At 39.0% G+C, this 17,518-nt stretch overlaps 1 protein-coding gene across 1 annotated transcript in view; it reads right to left on the reverse strand.

Annotated features, from left to right (window-relative positions):
• Positions 1-9,457: 9,457 nt before the first annotated feature.
• TTC26 (tetratricopeptide repeat domain 26) overlaps positions 9,458-17,518 on the reverse strand; it is a 49,465-nt gene continuing 41,404 nt past the window's right edge. Inside the window, exons 15-18 of the mRNA XM_026040421.1 lie at positions 15,677-15,783; positions 12,186-12,319; positions 10,504-10,638; positions 9,458-10,423 (exon numbers count right to left, since the gene is read on the reverse strand). Coding sequence (XP_025896206.1) covers positions 10,527-10,638; positions 12,186-12,319; positions 15,677-15,783 — 353 coding nt within the window. The 3' untranslated portion in view covers positions 9,458-10,423; positions 10,504-10,526. The remainder of the gene's footprint in view (positions 10,424-10,503; positions 10,639-12,185; positions 12,320-15,676; positions 15,784-17,518) is intronic.

Genomic DNA, 17,518 nt, shown 5'->3' on the forward strand with positions numbered 1-17,518 from the left:
GCCGCCCGGTCGGAGCGGCCCCGGCTACGCTCTCCTCGCCGCCGCCACCCCCGCCATCTTGGCGCCCCCCCACATAAATAGAAGCAGGCGGCGGGGCCGCGCAGGCGCGAAGCGCCACCCCGCGCCGACGCGCCGCCCCGCGCCGCCCTTGTTATTGCTCCGCCGCTGCCCGCCGCCCTCGCGCCGCGTCACCGCGCCCGCCCCCGGTTGCCTAGGCAATATGCACGCTGCCCGCGGGCGCCGCCTTAAAGGGACCGCGGCCACCCGCGCGGSCCCCGCCACCCCCCCCGCTGGCGCCCCCGGGCGGCCGTTGGGCTTCGCAGGGAAACCCCCTTCCCCCGTGGCGCGGCGGGAGGGAAGGAAAGAAGAAGGGAAGGAAAGGGGCGGCTCGTGGCGGCCTTTGAGGCGGGAGCCGCTGGTGGCAGCGCCGTGCGGCCACCCCTGCGGCCCGGCCCGGGGAGCGGGCAGCCCTCGGTGCCCCCCGGGGGGGCTGCCCGGCCCCTCGGGGCACGTGGGGGTCGCATTGAGAGCAATGTGTTTGGAGACATCTTTAGCTCAACAGCTGTGGGTCAGTCACACAGACACAACAAAATCCAAGAAATGATGGAGGCTTCTAATGGCGAGAGAGTTTTGGTGGGAAAAAAATGTCCGCTGGAGGTGGGACAGCGTAAGGATGAGCTGGAGGAAAGGGCAGCAGCGAGGTCGCTTCTCCGAGGGCAAGAGTTCCCTGCAAGCTCCCAGCACCTGACCYGCTGCTTTCGTCTGCGCTCTAGACAACGTGCATGACACTAGAACAATGTCACTGAAAACTCTGATTTTACCAAGAGAGAACGGACAGTACTCACTAGCAAGAAGTCAGTGGAATGAGTGGCCTCATCTGAGAAATGTAGTCTGTCCTTACCAGRGCTTGAAAAGTCTTGTTGAGAGCTCCTTTCCTTAAAAAAAATCAGGTTCTAATATCTACTATCCAGCTGGGTAGAAGGATCCCTCACATATTTTTGACTTTCAGTGTCTTAATGGAATTATTTGATAATCTTTCCTGTTGAGAATTGTATACAGCTACCAAATGGGACACACAATAGGCAATGTCTCTTCTGGATTCAAAATGAGCATCATTAAGCTCCAGGCCTGCAAATCCTGCTAGACAAATTCTAGTCCTCATCAAAGTTTCCACATAGTCTGTGTCATTAAGCTGTGTGATGATGGAARGATCCTGAGAAAGAGCAAGGCAATGCTCAGCGAACAGAAGTCTTGTGTGGAATTTATTGGAACTTTCTGGCATTTTTGCTGAATCTTTGTTTTCTGTACTAGGTAGGAGACTAGAGATTGAAATTAAAACAACATAATAAGAGGAATACAATAATTTATGTCCCCAATTAATACTTGGAGACGTCTTTGGAAAGAAGTAAAGAGAAGCTGTGTGTTGTAAGCATGCAATCTAAAACTCAGTCTTTCAAGCTGCTAGGGTATGTATGCAGAAGTAATGAATGTAGGTCAAGCACTCCACAAAAAAATGAGTTTCAGAAGTAAAGAGAAACCATACCTTCAATTATCTTGATTGTGTATGTTATCTAAAGGATAGTTGATAATGAAACCTCTACCCTGGTACAGGCTGGGCAGAAGTTTCTGTTAGTGCTCTCAGAGATCCTCCTCCTCTGCCTTGAGGTGGCTYCTCTGTCTTGAGGTGGCTCCTCTTTCTGGGAAAGGAACCGCACTGAACACCTGGMAAGAGCAGGGAAGCATTGGAACAGGCTGCCCAAGGACCCAGTGGAGCCGCTGGCYCTGGCAGGGTTCAAGAAACATGTAGATGGGGCACTTAGGGATATGGTTCAGTCATGATGAGTTTATGGTTGGACTAGATCTTTAAGGTCTTTTCCAGCCATAATGGTTCTATGACTGTCTCTTGACAGTCTGATGACTGTGGGGCCATTTGTGTTCTTTGGGTTGGAGTCAGACATAGTACCCACTATTAATACAAACCAATTGCTGTTCTACTGGACCTTACAGGAAGTAGCCACCTCTGTTTTGTCTATATGGCATGCTTCAGTCTGGACACCCCACAGCAGCGTACCCGGGTCCCACCAATAAGCAGAACTGTCCCTGTGATCAGATCATAGCCTCAGTTTTCCCAACATCTCCATGGAACTTGCTTTCAGTTTTAGAGTCTTTTTTGTTTTATTTTTTTTCAACTTTAATTCCTGAATTGTGCTAATGTTGCCCCAACCACTCAAGCCTGAGTAGGACAGCAGTTTTAAGAGTTAATCCTTTGCTTTGCTTAGCAAAAACTAGTCTACTTGGGATTCTCCAGTGAGGTAGGATCTATACTTGTAGCCAAGTCAAGTCTGTGCCCAGCAGATCTCAGATAGCAACTCAAAAGCTGTTAAAGAGGTAATGCTACAAACTTTTTTTTTTTTCCCTGAGAATTTCCTATTCTTCATTGGCTGCTTCATCACTGCACTCTCCTTGTATCTTGTTTTCCAATGGTCCAAATAGGCATCTCATCAGTCCTTTCACTGGAAATGCTGCTGCAGGAGCTGCAGCTGTCCCTGCTGTGTCAGGAGCTGCTGCAGCTGGATTTGTGTGCAGAAATGGATTTGTGTAGCTTGCACCAGAACCGTTGCAGAATCTACTGCACCCACAGTATGTCTGTCATTGCTCTTTCTCCATTTGATGAGGTCCTCTGAATTCAAATACTCTTTTTTGAACACAGCCTCTATTCCTACATTTTTACCATGTTGCCTCCAGACAGAGCTGGAAAATACAGCCATTCTGAGCTGAAATAAAGTCTGGTCAAGGGACTTTCATAAAACCCAAAGAGATAGATAGATAGATAGATAGATAGATAGACAGACAGACAGACAGACCACTGTGCAAGGAATAACACCATCACCCTCCCTCTTTTTTTTTTTTTTTTTTTTTTTTCTTTTCCCTCCAGGCATCAATACTCTGCAAATCATCTAAGGGGAAAAAAAAGTCTAATTTGGAGGATTGTTCCCCTTTTATTTAATCGGGCTCTGTAAGAATCAGACATGTTGGCTTGGGGTTATTACTAGGTTATCTGCCACACCTTTGGAAAGCTTGAAGTACTCTAGTCAGAAAAGTAAAGAAAAGTGGYTTAGAAGGATTGTAGGTAGGTAAAGAAATAAGAGATATTGAGGAGGACTAGAAAGAGTACATTAGTTTCAGGCAACTAGGCTATACTTTACAAGAGTGGAAATAATTCTAATTCATGACCATTTTAAGGAAGAGGAACAATGACTGTGAACTTTATCCCACTTGATTCCCACTTGATATATTGCATGCTGTGGACTCATCAAATCCTTCTTCTTGGAAAAGGAAATTTGAATTTCTGAGCCATCGGACTCATTTTAAGAGGCTCTGAAAAAAAATAGTCAAAAGTTCAAGTTTTCAATGACCACAGGGATTTTTTCTTTTTTTCTTTTTTTTTTTTTTCAGGAGTCACAATTTCAAAACAGAAGGTAGTTACCATTACTGTATTAAGAGGCCACACTGAAAATGCCTTTTTATCTTGGATATGGCTGCACCCTTTGTTCACTTTCTGAAATCAGGAGTGCTGCAATATCATGTTGTGTCACAGGCTACCGCCACTAAACGGTAGCAGACAAAAATAGAACATTGTCTTTTATCTCCCATGTAAGATAAGTGAGAATCCAGGACACGTGTTCATGGTAGAAGAATCAAGGAATTTACAGAGGCATGTGGCATGATAGTGTAAATTCTACACTAGTCAAAGGTTCAGGGATGGGCTTGGATAAATGTTTGATCCCAAATCAGTTATTTTTAACACATTTTATTTTTTCAGTGAGAACTTTGAAACTAAAACTGATACAATTTGTRTAATAATTTATGATCTTAAGAATACTGTAACATTATTTAAAAATAAACTTTTAAGTTCTTTAAAAATCAACTAAGCTATCCAAAAAGGCCCGAATTTAAGAGAGAAAAAACAAAACAAAACAAAAAAAAAAAAGAAGAATGGCAATGGGAACTGCACCTTGGACATGGAAGAGCAAGATGCTGAAAGAAGCTGAGCCTTTGGTCCTGGAGAGGAGGTGAGGTTTTAAGTCTGCAAGCTCACATTAAACCTGAGCTCTAAGAGGCTGCATTTAGGAAGCAGAGTGCTCATAACTGGCTCCCTCAAATAACAGTAGCCAAGTCAGTCCTAAATAACAAGATAAGAGCACTTYCCCTAGTTTTCTTTCACTTAACTGTTAGTAACTGTAACTGCTGATGCTTCTGCTGTCAAGATTTCTTACTAGAACAAGCACGACTCCTGTCTTCGAACTTTGCTGGTTTGAAGGGTCATCTCAGCTGAGGCTGAGACAAACCAGTTGTTTTTACTCTCTGGAAGCTGTGATTCTAGCCAAAGTGGTGTGTGGGCTCTCTGACTTAACTGGAATGACTGACTTAACTATGAAGCTAAAAAGTTAAGGTGAGCTGCCTGGAGAGAGAATAGATTTCCATAACACTGTTTTTGAATTCATACGTTCTCAATTCATAGTGTAAAAACATGTAGTTATTTACAGAAACTGAGAGGGATTATGTGCTCTGGGTACTTGCTTGATACTTTTTTTTCCCCTTTTCTTATTCGCAGTGTTTCTTCAAAGATACTTGCCTGAATGAGCAACTTATCTCCAATGAAAAGCCTGTTCCATCAGGCCGGCACCCCTGAAGGCAGCCTAAGATTACCAGTCTGACTGAAAGGTTGGAGTCAGGTTGGAGTCTTATCTCTATATTCTTGTCTGCTGTTTTTTAGTTCCAGTAGTAATTAAAAACACACACACATGTGTATGAGTCACAGTTTTAAGTAGTTGCCCCACCCATCAGTAACATGAATAAGAAAGATGGGCTTTGTCTGCGGTTCTCCATTTGAATGGCAAACTGAAAGCAGTAGTAATGCTATTTAATGAGCTAAAAGGGTCTGGAAGTTATTCTGACCTATACAAAAGCTAATGTGCCAGAGAAGTTCTCTTGCCAAGGGTTTCTCTTGTAAGTGCTGACCCATGGCAAGCCAACCACTCTCTCAGAACTATGAAAATGGAGCAAGTCTGTAGGCTGGAATAGCTTGGTCACACCAGAGTGCTGCTCTCTGTTGTTAGTGAAATATTTTCAATAATTATCAGAAAATTACTTCACTTATAAGATATTCTAATAGGTAAAAAGCTAGATAGAGTTACTGCTCAGGAAACTACTGAGCCACACTCATTCTGCCCAAAAGGAGAATTTCATTTAATATACAAAAATTGCAGACCAACAGTCTAGTGGTGGAAAGAAATACAAAGTATTATTTGATTGTGACTTTTTTTCTTTTTTTTTCCTCYTTTGGCTTCCAGACTGATTTYACAAAAACTGGAATGCTCCAGTTTCCTCACCATTCCTTTCAATGCCTATCTCTCAGCACTTTGGAAACAGCTTTGACTTGTACAATGTTCTACATCTAAGTGCACATTATTGCAGACAGCTGAGAGTGATTGCATAAACAAGTTACCACATTTTTAGCATTCATACAAGCTTACGATTAGTCAGAAGTGTACTTTGCATGTGCAGTTCAGCATTTTCATACTTCCATGATTTTATTTCCAAACCAAATTGCCTTCGAAAAGCAAAGCACGCATTCATCACCGAGAGTTAACTACATACTGAGCCTGCAGATCCAACACAAAGCTGCTTTTGAGCTATGTGGCATTAAAAATAGCATCTGAAAAATTATTTGAGAAAAATCATTTTCTGTACATGAATAATTTAAATATACAAATGGAATTTTATTAAACTGTTTTCCTATCATTCCCCAAAAAGTTGTATTTTGAGAAGACGTATGCACTTTAAAGATTTTGGAGAATATTAAGTATGGAATAACAGCAGTAGTAGGATAGCAATGACAACGTTAAGGACAGAGTGGCTGTTACATGCCAGAAATACTTGTGAAAACAAGCCATCGTTTATGTATGACAACTGTATTTCAAATGACATTTTTTCTTGCCATAAAAAGAATTCCCCCTTAGACTGATAAGTACTTACAAAGTCAGAGTTATCTTATTTTGAGTACTTATATGAATGTTTCTTCGCAGATTTAAGAGATTTAGGTTATTTCTTAATGTCATGTCATACTGATTTGTAATTTCCCMTAGGCAAATCTCAGTATACGTTAAGAATCTGAACAAACTTTGACTTCTGTGAAGCAGGGCAAGCCAAGKGATGCTCCAGAGAAGGGGCAAGGGAGAGAAGAGGTAAGTAGAAGACAGTGGCACTTCAGCAGCACTATTTTCTAATATTTTGTCAGACACAACAATCGCATGTGGATTAACCTTTAAAGAGATACAGATACTTCATATAATATGAATTAATCCACCAGCTCTGCAAGGGAAGATGTTGTGTTTCATCACACACAATGGCCTCACCCTGTAAGCACCCCCACTGATGACAGGCAAGGAAATACTTACCAGTTGCTTTAGAGTAGACCTGCCTAACAATCTCATCATCTTTAGAAGGACAATCAGTGAGGAAAATTATAACCATTGTATTACGTGAAGGGGACTATAACATTTAGAATTGAAGCACAAGTATTGGTATTTTCTACATGACATAAAACTTCTACATCATATTACATGTATTATTAAAATATATTATTCTATATTACATACTATAATACTTCTGCATTTTGTATGTGTTTTTCACAGAACTGACTACGTGAAAACTGCGTAGAGTAATCAAGGAGCTGATGAAAGAGGCTGAGGCTCATCATTCTTCCCTAGGTAAAGGCTAGCTTTAAGCGTGGCTTGAGGACTCCAGCTACCATCCCTAGATTCATGAAAGTGAAGTTCAGAGAAAATAGCATGGGTTCTTTCCCACTTTGCTTTTAGATTTAGCTATCTATGAGAACTGTTGTGAACTATTCTGTAGTGTATTCCACTATCAAAATAACTTAAGTCCCCAGTTCTTACCAAAAAATATTTTTAAGGGCATTACTTATTTTAGATTATTTTAAAAGACCTGTCATAGGGAATAACAAAAAGTAGTTATTGGCTTCAGCTGGATTCATGACAAAGATGAGCAGACAAAATCTACTGTCTTGCAGTATCAGATCTGATCAGTCAGATCAGATTATCTAGTTGTCTTTAAAGACTTGTACAGTAATGGTGCCCTATGATACTTTTGCACCAACCACTATGTCATTGACAATCATTTGAATAGATCAAATAGGGGAAGGGAAGCCTGGAAATGAAACTTGAAAAGAAGGGATTTGAAATTCCTGATGGAGATAATCCAGGGAAAATTTGGTTAGTGAATAAAACAAAGGGCAGAAAACAGATGTATGCCTCCCATACAGTGAAGSTACGTGCAATTACCACAAACGTACTTGCTTGTTTTGTGTGCCATTACCTAGTGGCCAGGTTCTATAATCAACTTTCACAACTTTCTTATGAAAATCAATGAGAGATCTTCAGGTTGAGAGCTCCACATACTGCTAAGTGCCTGCTGTAGTCTAACATCAAAGACATCATGTCTTTTCCTTACGATGAACTTGAACATCTCCAGTTTAATTCATTACTTGGCTCCAGCCGTTACTGTTCTTAGGAGTTGACGCTAGATTCCAGAATTAATCCAGGAGGACTGGGGTTGTCYTGAATCACTTCAGATGCTGGCCAAAGTGAATGTTATCCTGGAGATCCTTTGCAGTAATTGAAAGGATAAATGTCCCCCTCAGTAGTATAATTCAGGTCAGAGCTATTGGAATATGTGTTTGTTAGGTCGTACTGAGCTTACCTAAAAACATCTTCCTTATTTATCAGGATGGGCTGACAGCCTAGCTAAGAGAAGTTACACAATACTTGGGGTTTTGACTTCTGCCTATCACTATTAACGATTTATTTAATTATTAAATATGATTTTAACTATGTTTTAATTGCTAACATATCTTCKGTGCTCTCTCTATATTGTTTTGTGGAACTACACACTCAGATAAACAAGTTCTCCTTCAATCATTCTTAACTGCCTGTTTGTTCYGCATGGGTCACTTTTGTTTCTCTCCATATCTCCCTTCATTCCCATCTTTCCTGTTTAAAGTACCCTAACGCCTTATATTCCCACATTTTAGGAAGATAGGGACACATACAGGCATAAGATGTTAACACTATGCGTTATGTGCTTAATGCTACTTGAGGTAAGTTGTAGAAATACTCTCTATTAGCTTGTCTTTCTGTATCAGCTAACTGAACTTCTATTCACACCTGTTTCTTGAACATGATTTCACATGAAACAACAGCAGACATTCTTAAAATATATTTTCAAGATAAAATAAGTCAATACTTCAGCACTTCTCTTGTTCTGTACTTTAGCAGGTCCTACATAAYCATTCCATCTAAATGACAGGACTATATGTAACAGATCTTTTATTTCATCACCATATAAAACAAATCCTTGCAGTTCCCAATTCTTTATACCTTAAATGCCCAAAGCTTTTATTATATTTATTATCATAAAAAAATAAAAAGCACTATGCTAAACCTATGTTATTTAACATATTAAATGTGACTTTGCGACTGTAATTGTGTCATTTTAAAAAGTTTCTTCACTGGACTTGGACAAAGAGCTTGAAAGTAGTCCCCAAAACTATAGGCTGCAATGCTGCCACACTTATTAGAGAAGATTCACCCAACAAGTAAAATGGTTTGCAGTGAATTGGGATGCTCTTCAGTCTCCTGCAGGTAAAGTTTCAGTAATGCAAATAATTAGATGCATTTAACATCTGCAACAMAGCCCCTAATGTGATTTTTTTGAAGTTTTGTACGAAGACGCATAGTAACATTCCTAGTCTGTTTCCAAGCTAATTAAACTGGGAAACAAAACAAAAATGCTTTTTACAAGTGAAGTATGTTTTTTAACTATCAGTGAAAATACTTAGAATTTTTTCCACACCTTCTCCTTTGAATCACTGTAATCTTTGTCCTGCCCTTGCTGAAAGGCTCTAATATTGGTGCTCCATGATAGATAATTTTTCTAAATTTCATGTAAATGCAAATAACCACAAGCTGCCAGTTCAATTCCTGATATTTGAATAACGATACCTGCAGTTTTTGCCGAGAAACATTAGCATTTTTTTTCTAGAAAGATGTATGTATTTTGTATACCTCCTTATTTTCAGCATCAAAGGGGAAAAAAAAAAAGTTCATAAAGATCAGGACCAAGGCTGTTGGCTTGTCTGGAACGACCTGAACGTCTTGAACGAACGAGCAGTTAACGTCTAGCCACAATTCTGTTCTATTCCATGGCAAAGTGAACATGATATGAGACAACACCAAGCGAAGATGGAAAACACGGACCAAAGATGTTCTACAGTAGATCYAAATAAGAGTTTTAATCAAAGCACAGATCGAATACAGTACTCTGAAAACTTCCCTCCCTCCAAGATATAAAAATACTTCATAAGAAAGGYGAATTTTCATTTTACAAGTAATATACAAATATTGCTCATTGCAAACCATATAATACAATTCTAGGTTATAACTATTGCCTTCTTTTAAGAAGGTGCATTCACTGAACTGTTCTCCTTAGCAAACGGGAGTACTTGTCACCAACAGTAAATAATAGATGCGTTCTTAACTACAGTGGAAACTGTTCAATATTTTTTAAATATACAGTTTGTTTATTCATCAGATTGCTACACTAAAGGACTTACATTAATTATATTAACATGGATAAGTGTTTTAGGGTCTAACTTTAAGGGAGACTGAACAACCCAGTCTTCCATGCTCTGAAAAAAATGTCATCACGCTTTGTTACCTATGTAGAAAGCAAAAAAATCCATTTTCGAGCTTGACATTTGAGGCTGATTAACTCTCACCTTCAGAATTAATTGCAGGAGAGAGCAGATCCTTCTAGACAAAAATAAGATAGATTAAGTTATTAAGATTTATCTAGAAAAGGACAGTGCGCAGATGATGATTTTCACTTTACCTCAGGAAGGGAATACTCATGTTATTTGATATCCTGGCACTGGCTTTCACAGTCCTCCTCCTCTCTACTTGTCACATTCCATCATCTGCTGAAGCTGATTTGTCTCAGTCATTTAGCAAATGATTCTTTTCTGAAGGCCAGAAGACTTCAGAAAAAAACACCGGCCTCCAGTAACTGATGCAGAAAGTCTGGGGAGCATTTAAAGAAAGCTTTGATTTGTGGATGGGTGGAATTACATTATGAAAAAATTGAGAAATCTTGAATGAGGAATTGAGATCAGTGAATCAGTAGGATTCTACAGAAGGGAGGAAGGAATTCAATACCTTTCCTTCTTAAATAAAGCTTTAATGAAAAAAAATTCTCTGCTGAATGTTATGCGGTCTCACTGCAGTACGCGCTCTGCTCAGCTGCTGTGCGGGTCACCCTGCTTGCTGTCCTCAAGACGTACCTGCAAAGAGGAAATACTCAGGATGCACAGGAGGAACCAGGATCCGCATCACAAGAGCCACACACAAAATAATAACTGACCCAGTTCTTCTGGTGACAGTGACTTAGACAGGGACTCTGTTCTCCTTGGCCCACTTCTTCATGATGCGGATAATGTATTCTACCTGGGGATTACCAGTGCTCCTCAGAAGATGCACCACTTCCCGTAAAGTCTCTCTGCAAAGGTGAAGGGCAAAAATTTAAAGGACAGTGAGAATCAACTGAAATCATTTGAAATTCCCATAAACAACCCCCTTGCCTCCAATTATTTTGCCCAATGTTGTTCCTGGATAGAGAGATGCTTTCATCTGCAGAGCAGAAATAGATAAAAGTGTGCAACAGTCTAGATCTCAGGACAACAGATACACCCAAAAAACATGCGTTGTTTCAATAAGAGAGAAATTAAATGGAAAAAGCAGCATAATACAATTAATCGGTTTGGAATTTAGTATATATACATATATATACACACACACATATACACATATATACATATACACATATATACACAAATACTCCCATACACACTAATGTATATAATGTATATAATATTATATATAAAAACATCTGTATATATACATTTATATGTATATATTTAAATGCATGTAGCTTATATTTATAAATGATTAAATATTATAAGAGTGTATGTATACACACACATATATATACACATATATGTGTGCATATATGTATATGTTTACACACACATACATTTATAAAAATCCTTATTCTTGCAAAATAGCTCCCTAGAACAAAGCAAATTACTAGTTTTCTTTCTTGTTTGTTTTTATGTGGTTTTCTAGCCTTCAGTATGACAACACCAACCTTCATGCTGCCAAAGCACCATATGCCTTACAAATAAATACAAACACTATGGAAATGCAAATTACCATCTTTACAGCAAGAGCTTGCATACATAATAAAGAACAGGTAAGCTATATTTATTTTGCTGCATCTAGTGCTATACTTCCCAGATGGATTCCTGAAGCCATTAAAGCCATTATGCCAGCAGAGAAGGGGCTACAAGAAAGATGGAGAAGCCAAGGTACACATCTTCCAGCCATGTACAAATAGCGATTCTGGCCTGGGCAGAACAGCCATCTGGCCTCACAGCTGAATATTCATGAGGGAGCAGCTCTTAAACAGAGCCTCGCTGCTCTCGCCCATTCTTCCATTGAGTGAAATTGGCCAGAAGTAAAACAATCAGCAATGCTCACAGGTAACTTCCTCTCTGAGCTTTAATCAAACAAGTATCTTTGTCTGATATGGACAGAATCTTCAGAAAGAACATCTKAGTGAAAGCCCAGTCTCATCTACTTACTGGACTGTTGAGTAAATGTTTACTTCTTTTTGTTCCATGAACCTTAAAATGGCATAGGAGAGTTCTTCTGCTCTCAGGCCATTAAAATGAAATGAGTTCCTTTCCCTATATTTATAACTTAGCTCTTGCTAGTATAATGACCAGTGCTGTATTTTGGTTCCCTGCAGTTCATAGTATGCACTGATAAGATACTCTCCACAGCATATTCTGTAACTGATGGCTTGGAAGACAAACTTCAAAAAACTACATATGGAATTACTGGTCAGAGTTTGTATTTTCCAAAAGGTCAAAAATGAATTAGAAGATGACATGCATTCCTGACACCATGATTATGATTTTGGCTTACATTGAACTGGAAATAGCAAAAGAGCAAATAAATTCATATATAACAAACAATACTTACTTTGCTTCTCGGCCAGCTAAGATCATTTGAAAGACACCCACACAAGCGCCTCTCTTGCCTTCCCAGTAYTCAGGATTACTATCCAGTCTCTCCAGAACATCAAATGCTTTGGCTGAGTAGTAAAACTGACCCATCTGCAAAAAGAAGAGAAACGTTACCTATCCCTAAGTATAGGACCATCTTTGGAAGGGGATTAAATATTTTGATCTCAGAAGCAACATGCATTTTCCAGGTTTTCTCCTAGCAGTGCGTGACAGAAAGAGGCGCATGGCAGCTCCTTCCAGAAAAACAGGTGATATTTTATTATTATTCTAAGTCTTTGAACCTACTTATAGACAAACTGCACTGTGAACTTGGCTGTCAACAACTCGTTCTCATTTCGGTCATGTATATCTAACATTAGCTAACAGAACTTCTTTTGTGCTTTGCTTTTTACAACTAGCATTAAAGTGTGACATGCCCTATTTACAGTGCAGTAGGTACAAAGTCCTCTTAATATCACAGACAAACTATGTCAAACATGTTAAAACAGGATTGATTTTCCTGAACTAGAGATGGTCACAAAGGCAGATATGGATGTCTTTTGGGTTTAACTCAGAGCTAAGTTTTACTCTTCATTGTTGCACTACAATACAAAATTAGATTCAGTGGCACTTTAATCCAGAATTTTCCTGAGCATAGGAAAATTCACTGTGTACCCTATTTTTCTCCATCAGTTTCTCTCCTTGTAAATGTAGACAAGAAGCATGTTGGTTGGCAYAGTCAGCGAGAAAGGAGGAGCTACAGTAATAATAACAATAATTCCCTTTTCTTCAAATGCATTGTGATTTTACCACAGGGACAAGCATTTATCAGATGAAAATAAAAAGTGAGCATAAACAGTATCAGACATCTCAGCTAAATAGAAAAAAAGATAATTCTGATCCCCCCAAAGTGTCAACTAAATAAGTTTCATAACATTTGATGAATGAGAGTGAACTGTTGCATTTGTGGATTCCAGTCACATGTCTTCCTTCTATCTCACATAAAAGCAGTTAGATGCTTCGCTCCAAAGCAAAGGTTTCCTATATGGTTAAGATGGGCTTTTCCATGGTGTAGTAGCAAGAGGTGAGCCAGAACTCCTGCATCCCAGTTTCTCACCAAACAACTGCAGGTCACAATAAACTGCTATGAGGCTTCCAGGTCKGAAGTAGCTGTTGGCCTTGCCCCATCCTTGTTCATTCGGCATTCTGCTGAACGAAGCTGACTGTGACTGTCTTCTTCAGTCACGGCTGTGACACTTYTGCAGACCTCCCATATAATACAGTATTTCAGAAGCAGCTAGAGAATGTTACACAGACTCAAACAAGAGTTGGGAGGTGGTACAAGTAGGAGAGGTACAAACAGCAAGTAGTGTAGATAAGTAGTAAAGATAAGATGTAATGGAACAGTAAATATTTTTGATAGTCTTTGCAATAAAATCTCTTGGTCTTTGGAGCTGTCATCTTGTCCATGTGCAGGTAATACACACTCTGAAACATTTAATCTTGGAAGTGCGATTTTTAAGAGTACTGRATGAATCAAAAGGTGGAACTGCTTCTCCTCTAGTGTACTCTACAGTTTCAAGAGGAATCCAGGCAAAGTAATCAACTTACTGAAGTGAAACTCAGAATGACGTAAAGACCAAATCACTTTCACAGTTGGCAGTCACCAGAAACACCTAGGGCCTAGCCGCTTGCTTGATCAAAAAGACCATTTTAGGGTAAGATGGTGAATGAAATACTTTGAGCTGTTTAAGTCAGAATTCCTTCAATTTTGGAAGAGTGCTTTTGAGATCACAAAGAAGATTGTCTGACTTACAGTTAAGTGTTCTTTAGGATTCTGAGAACCCTGGTACTGCCAGATGAAAGAAAATAGCAAGAAAGAATGTTATAGATGGTATGCACATATTTCTGCTCTTTAGAGAACTTGGCAGCATTGAGAACCATTGTGAGATTTTCAAGATGACCCTTATTATCTCTCTTTCATGTTGGGAAGTTTGGTCACTGTATAATAAACCTAAGCTAGTAGCTGCTCACTCCCATGTATTCATTTATCTTAGCAGTCTCTACTAAACCAATTCCATGAGGTTTAGGTCTATTATCTTTATTCTGCTCTTTTCACATTTGCCTTCTTAAAACAGCACAGTATGATAATTTCATGGTCAAAACTGTCTTTACATGCTGCATTTAATTTAAATTAAATCTAAAATGGCTGCTCCCAAAATAACTTCATCCCCTATCCTAATATAAGTAGCTTATGCCAATACATTTTGAAATTTGGGTGGCTGGTGATTCTGTGATAATGTTTTTCTACAGCACATCCCCTTCTCTCATCAYAGAACTGCTAATTCCTCTCCATAGGTCCCAACACAGCGCAATTCCTATGGATGCATTCCTAAGGATGGTAGAGAGGATACTTGAATCTAGCATCCTKTTGTTGCTTATTGACACACACTGCACTGTAGTAGTCTTTGCACAGGACAATCTTTTTTTTCTTCTCCTGTAATGACACATACAATCTTCTCAAAACAGCTGGTCTTCACATGTCTCTACACCCACCCTGTAGATGAAACTCTCATGTTTTCTTTCATGTTTTGCAGAAGAACACGGAGCTTAAGAAAGCAATTGCAAACAGCGTCTTGTTCACAAATGTTTGCTCAATCTTCTAGTTTGCCATGCAACATTTTATTGGGCTGGACTGAAAAAAGAAAAAAAGAAGTGCTACTAGTATGAAGTACCTCACGGTTGGTAAATCTCTCTGAGAATGTTCATTTATCCATTAAGAACAAACAGAGCTAAGTCTCCCTGTGTAAAAGCACCATCTAAGGAACTGGAGTTAGGTAGAACTCTGATCTGCTCCCCACAACCTCTTCAGTACTAATGTAGCTTTGTTTAAGTGAGAATTTGGAAGTTTGCCAGTAGTAAATTAGCACTCACTATTTGAGCTTGTAAACACAGCTTGTAAACATAGTGTAGAAGCCTAGTACTAGCCACAGTATATAAAGCAGCATATATTTTAACGAGTTCTAAAATGCCCAGAAGCATCATTTTAGTGTCTGCTAAAGTGAACACTGTCTACCACGATTTTTAAAAGCATGTCAGTCAGGTCAATCTAATCTGATAATCATCATAAATGATAATCATCTTATTAACAATCTACTCTAGAAAAGAGAAGGTTCAAGAGAAAAATTGTTACTTGTTAGCATGGATCCAACTAGTAATAAAAGAAACTTGTTACTGTATTAATAACTCAAGCATGCAGTAATTCCCAACACGGTAATCCATGGGTTGTCTATCCAGAAGATCTGTTGGTTAGAATTATTTTGGTTGGTTATGACTGTTAATAATAGTCATATCACCTCTTTAAGTGAAAATTCACTAGTGGTGACAAACAAATTATCAAAAAGAATAGCAGTTAGTTAGAGCACTGAATTAACATGCCATATATCAAGCTGCCGAGAGAAGACTCACTTTGTAGCAATCATTTGCAATGAGCTGCAAAAGACTAAAGGATTCCCCTGAGGTTTCCATCTTCAAATAGAGTTTCCAGGCCAGCTGTGGTTTCTTATTCATAATATCTGCAATAACAACAGAATGTTGAGACTGTGCAAAAAAATACATTGTGCACAATACTCAGTGGTGAGTAGAATAAATATTCCTAAACGTCTTTGCTCAATTTAATAGCATGCTTTACCCTACGACCATAAGGTTGAGAAGGGAACTTTATCCTGGTGTTTTGACTTAATGGTGAAAACAGTTACTCATTAGAGAACATCAGAATCTTGAATAAGAATTATCAAGTTTACATSTCAAAATCTTCATGACACCAATACAAAAATAACAAGTCCTATGATTTTCAGATGTGATTAAAGAACAGAATGGAAAGCTAAAATGGCATTTTGTTCAGAAGAAGCAGCTGTGACAATCCATTCAGATGGTGAGACTTATGATTGTATGTTCTTAAACATGGAAAAATTTTAACTGGCATCAATATGAGACCTTCAATACTTGGTGCCTATCCCCTTCTAAACATTCAATTTCTATGTTTTTTAGCAGACAATGGGTGCAAAAATTCTACAAGTGTAACAAAACTTATTCATCTATCAGAAGAAAATGCTTCAAAATTCCAGAGGTTTTGTGGTCATTTTAAAATTTGCATACGTGACTGGAACTTTTCATCAATCTTTAACTTAGAATATCACACAGTTATAATATAACACAGTTAAAATGAAACTATCTGAATCTTCCATTTCAGCTAGTAGAAATTCTACTAGGATGTCTGAATATTCTAAAAAAAAATTCTACAAATTGACTTTAGAATATTCTAAAAGTCTAAAAAAAAAAAAAGGAGATGAAGTATTTCTTTCCTTTTCAAGTTTTATCAGTTTTATCAGCTACTCTCAGAGAATACTGGCTGTTAATGCATGGATCGCTCTTGCACACTTTCAAGAGAGGGTTAGTTTACTGTTTTTTTTTTTTTTTTTCCCTTCTCATCTGTTCCCACTGGGCCACTGGACGTGTTGCATGTAGAATGGRTGGCAGTGGCAATCACAGACTGGTTGAGGTTGGAAGGGACCTCTCGAGATCATCTAGTCCAACGTCCTGCTCCAGCATGGACACTCAGAGCACGGGGCACAGGGCGGCATCCAGGCGGGTTTGGGAGATCTCCAGAGAAGGAGACTCCACAGCCTCCCTGGGAAGCCTCTTCCAGGGCTCTTCCTCATGTGAGATGGAAYTTCCTATGTTTCAACTTGTACCTATTACCCCTCGTCCTGTCACTGGCCACCTCTGAGAAGAGTTTGGCCTCATCCTCCCTACATTCATCCTCAAGTGTTTATACATATTGATCATACAATCATCAGCAATCATCAACATGTTTACATGATCATGTTACATGAACATCAAATCAGATGATTTATAGACACTTCTGATGTAAGCAGCAGGAGGACATCACACCAGACTTCTTGTTTCATTAGCTCCAGATTACAAACATAGTGGCAAAGAGCCATGTCCTAATTCCACCCATGATTTGTTGAACTAATGAATCTTACCCYCTTAGCAGGAAGGGGAAATAGGAGAGAGAGAGGGGRAAAAAAAAGCATTTATGATACTAATTACCAAACTATCTATATAGAGAAATATAGTTCTGTGCTAATTCAGTGACTTTTTACCTTCTCTGAAAGAGGAATTCAATATAAATTTTATAACATTAAACAAAAAATACTGTCTAGCATTCAAAAAAAGATGCATCTTCACTACTTTTCACCCAGTGACAATATTTCAGGATTAATTGTCTAAACCTTGATAGCTAAT

This window comes from Nothoprocta perdicaria, unplaced genomic scaffold (genome assembly GCF_003342845.1).
Source record: "Nothoprocta perdicaria isolate Ctin4 unplaced genomic scaffold, notPer1 scaffold_256, whole genome shotgun sequence".
In the NCBI taxonomy this organism is placed as follows: domain Eukaryota; kingdom Metazoa; phylum Chordata; class Aves; order Tinamiformes; family Tinamidae; genus Nothoprocta; species Nothoprocta perdicaria.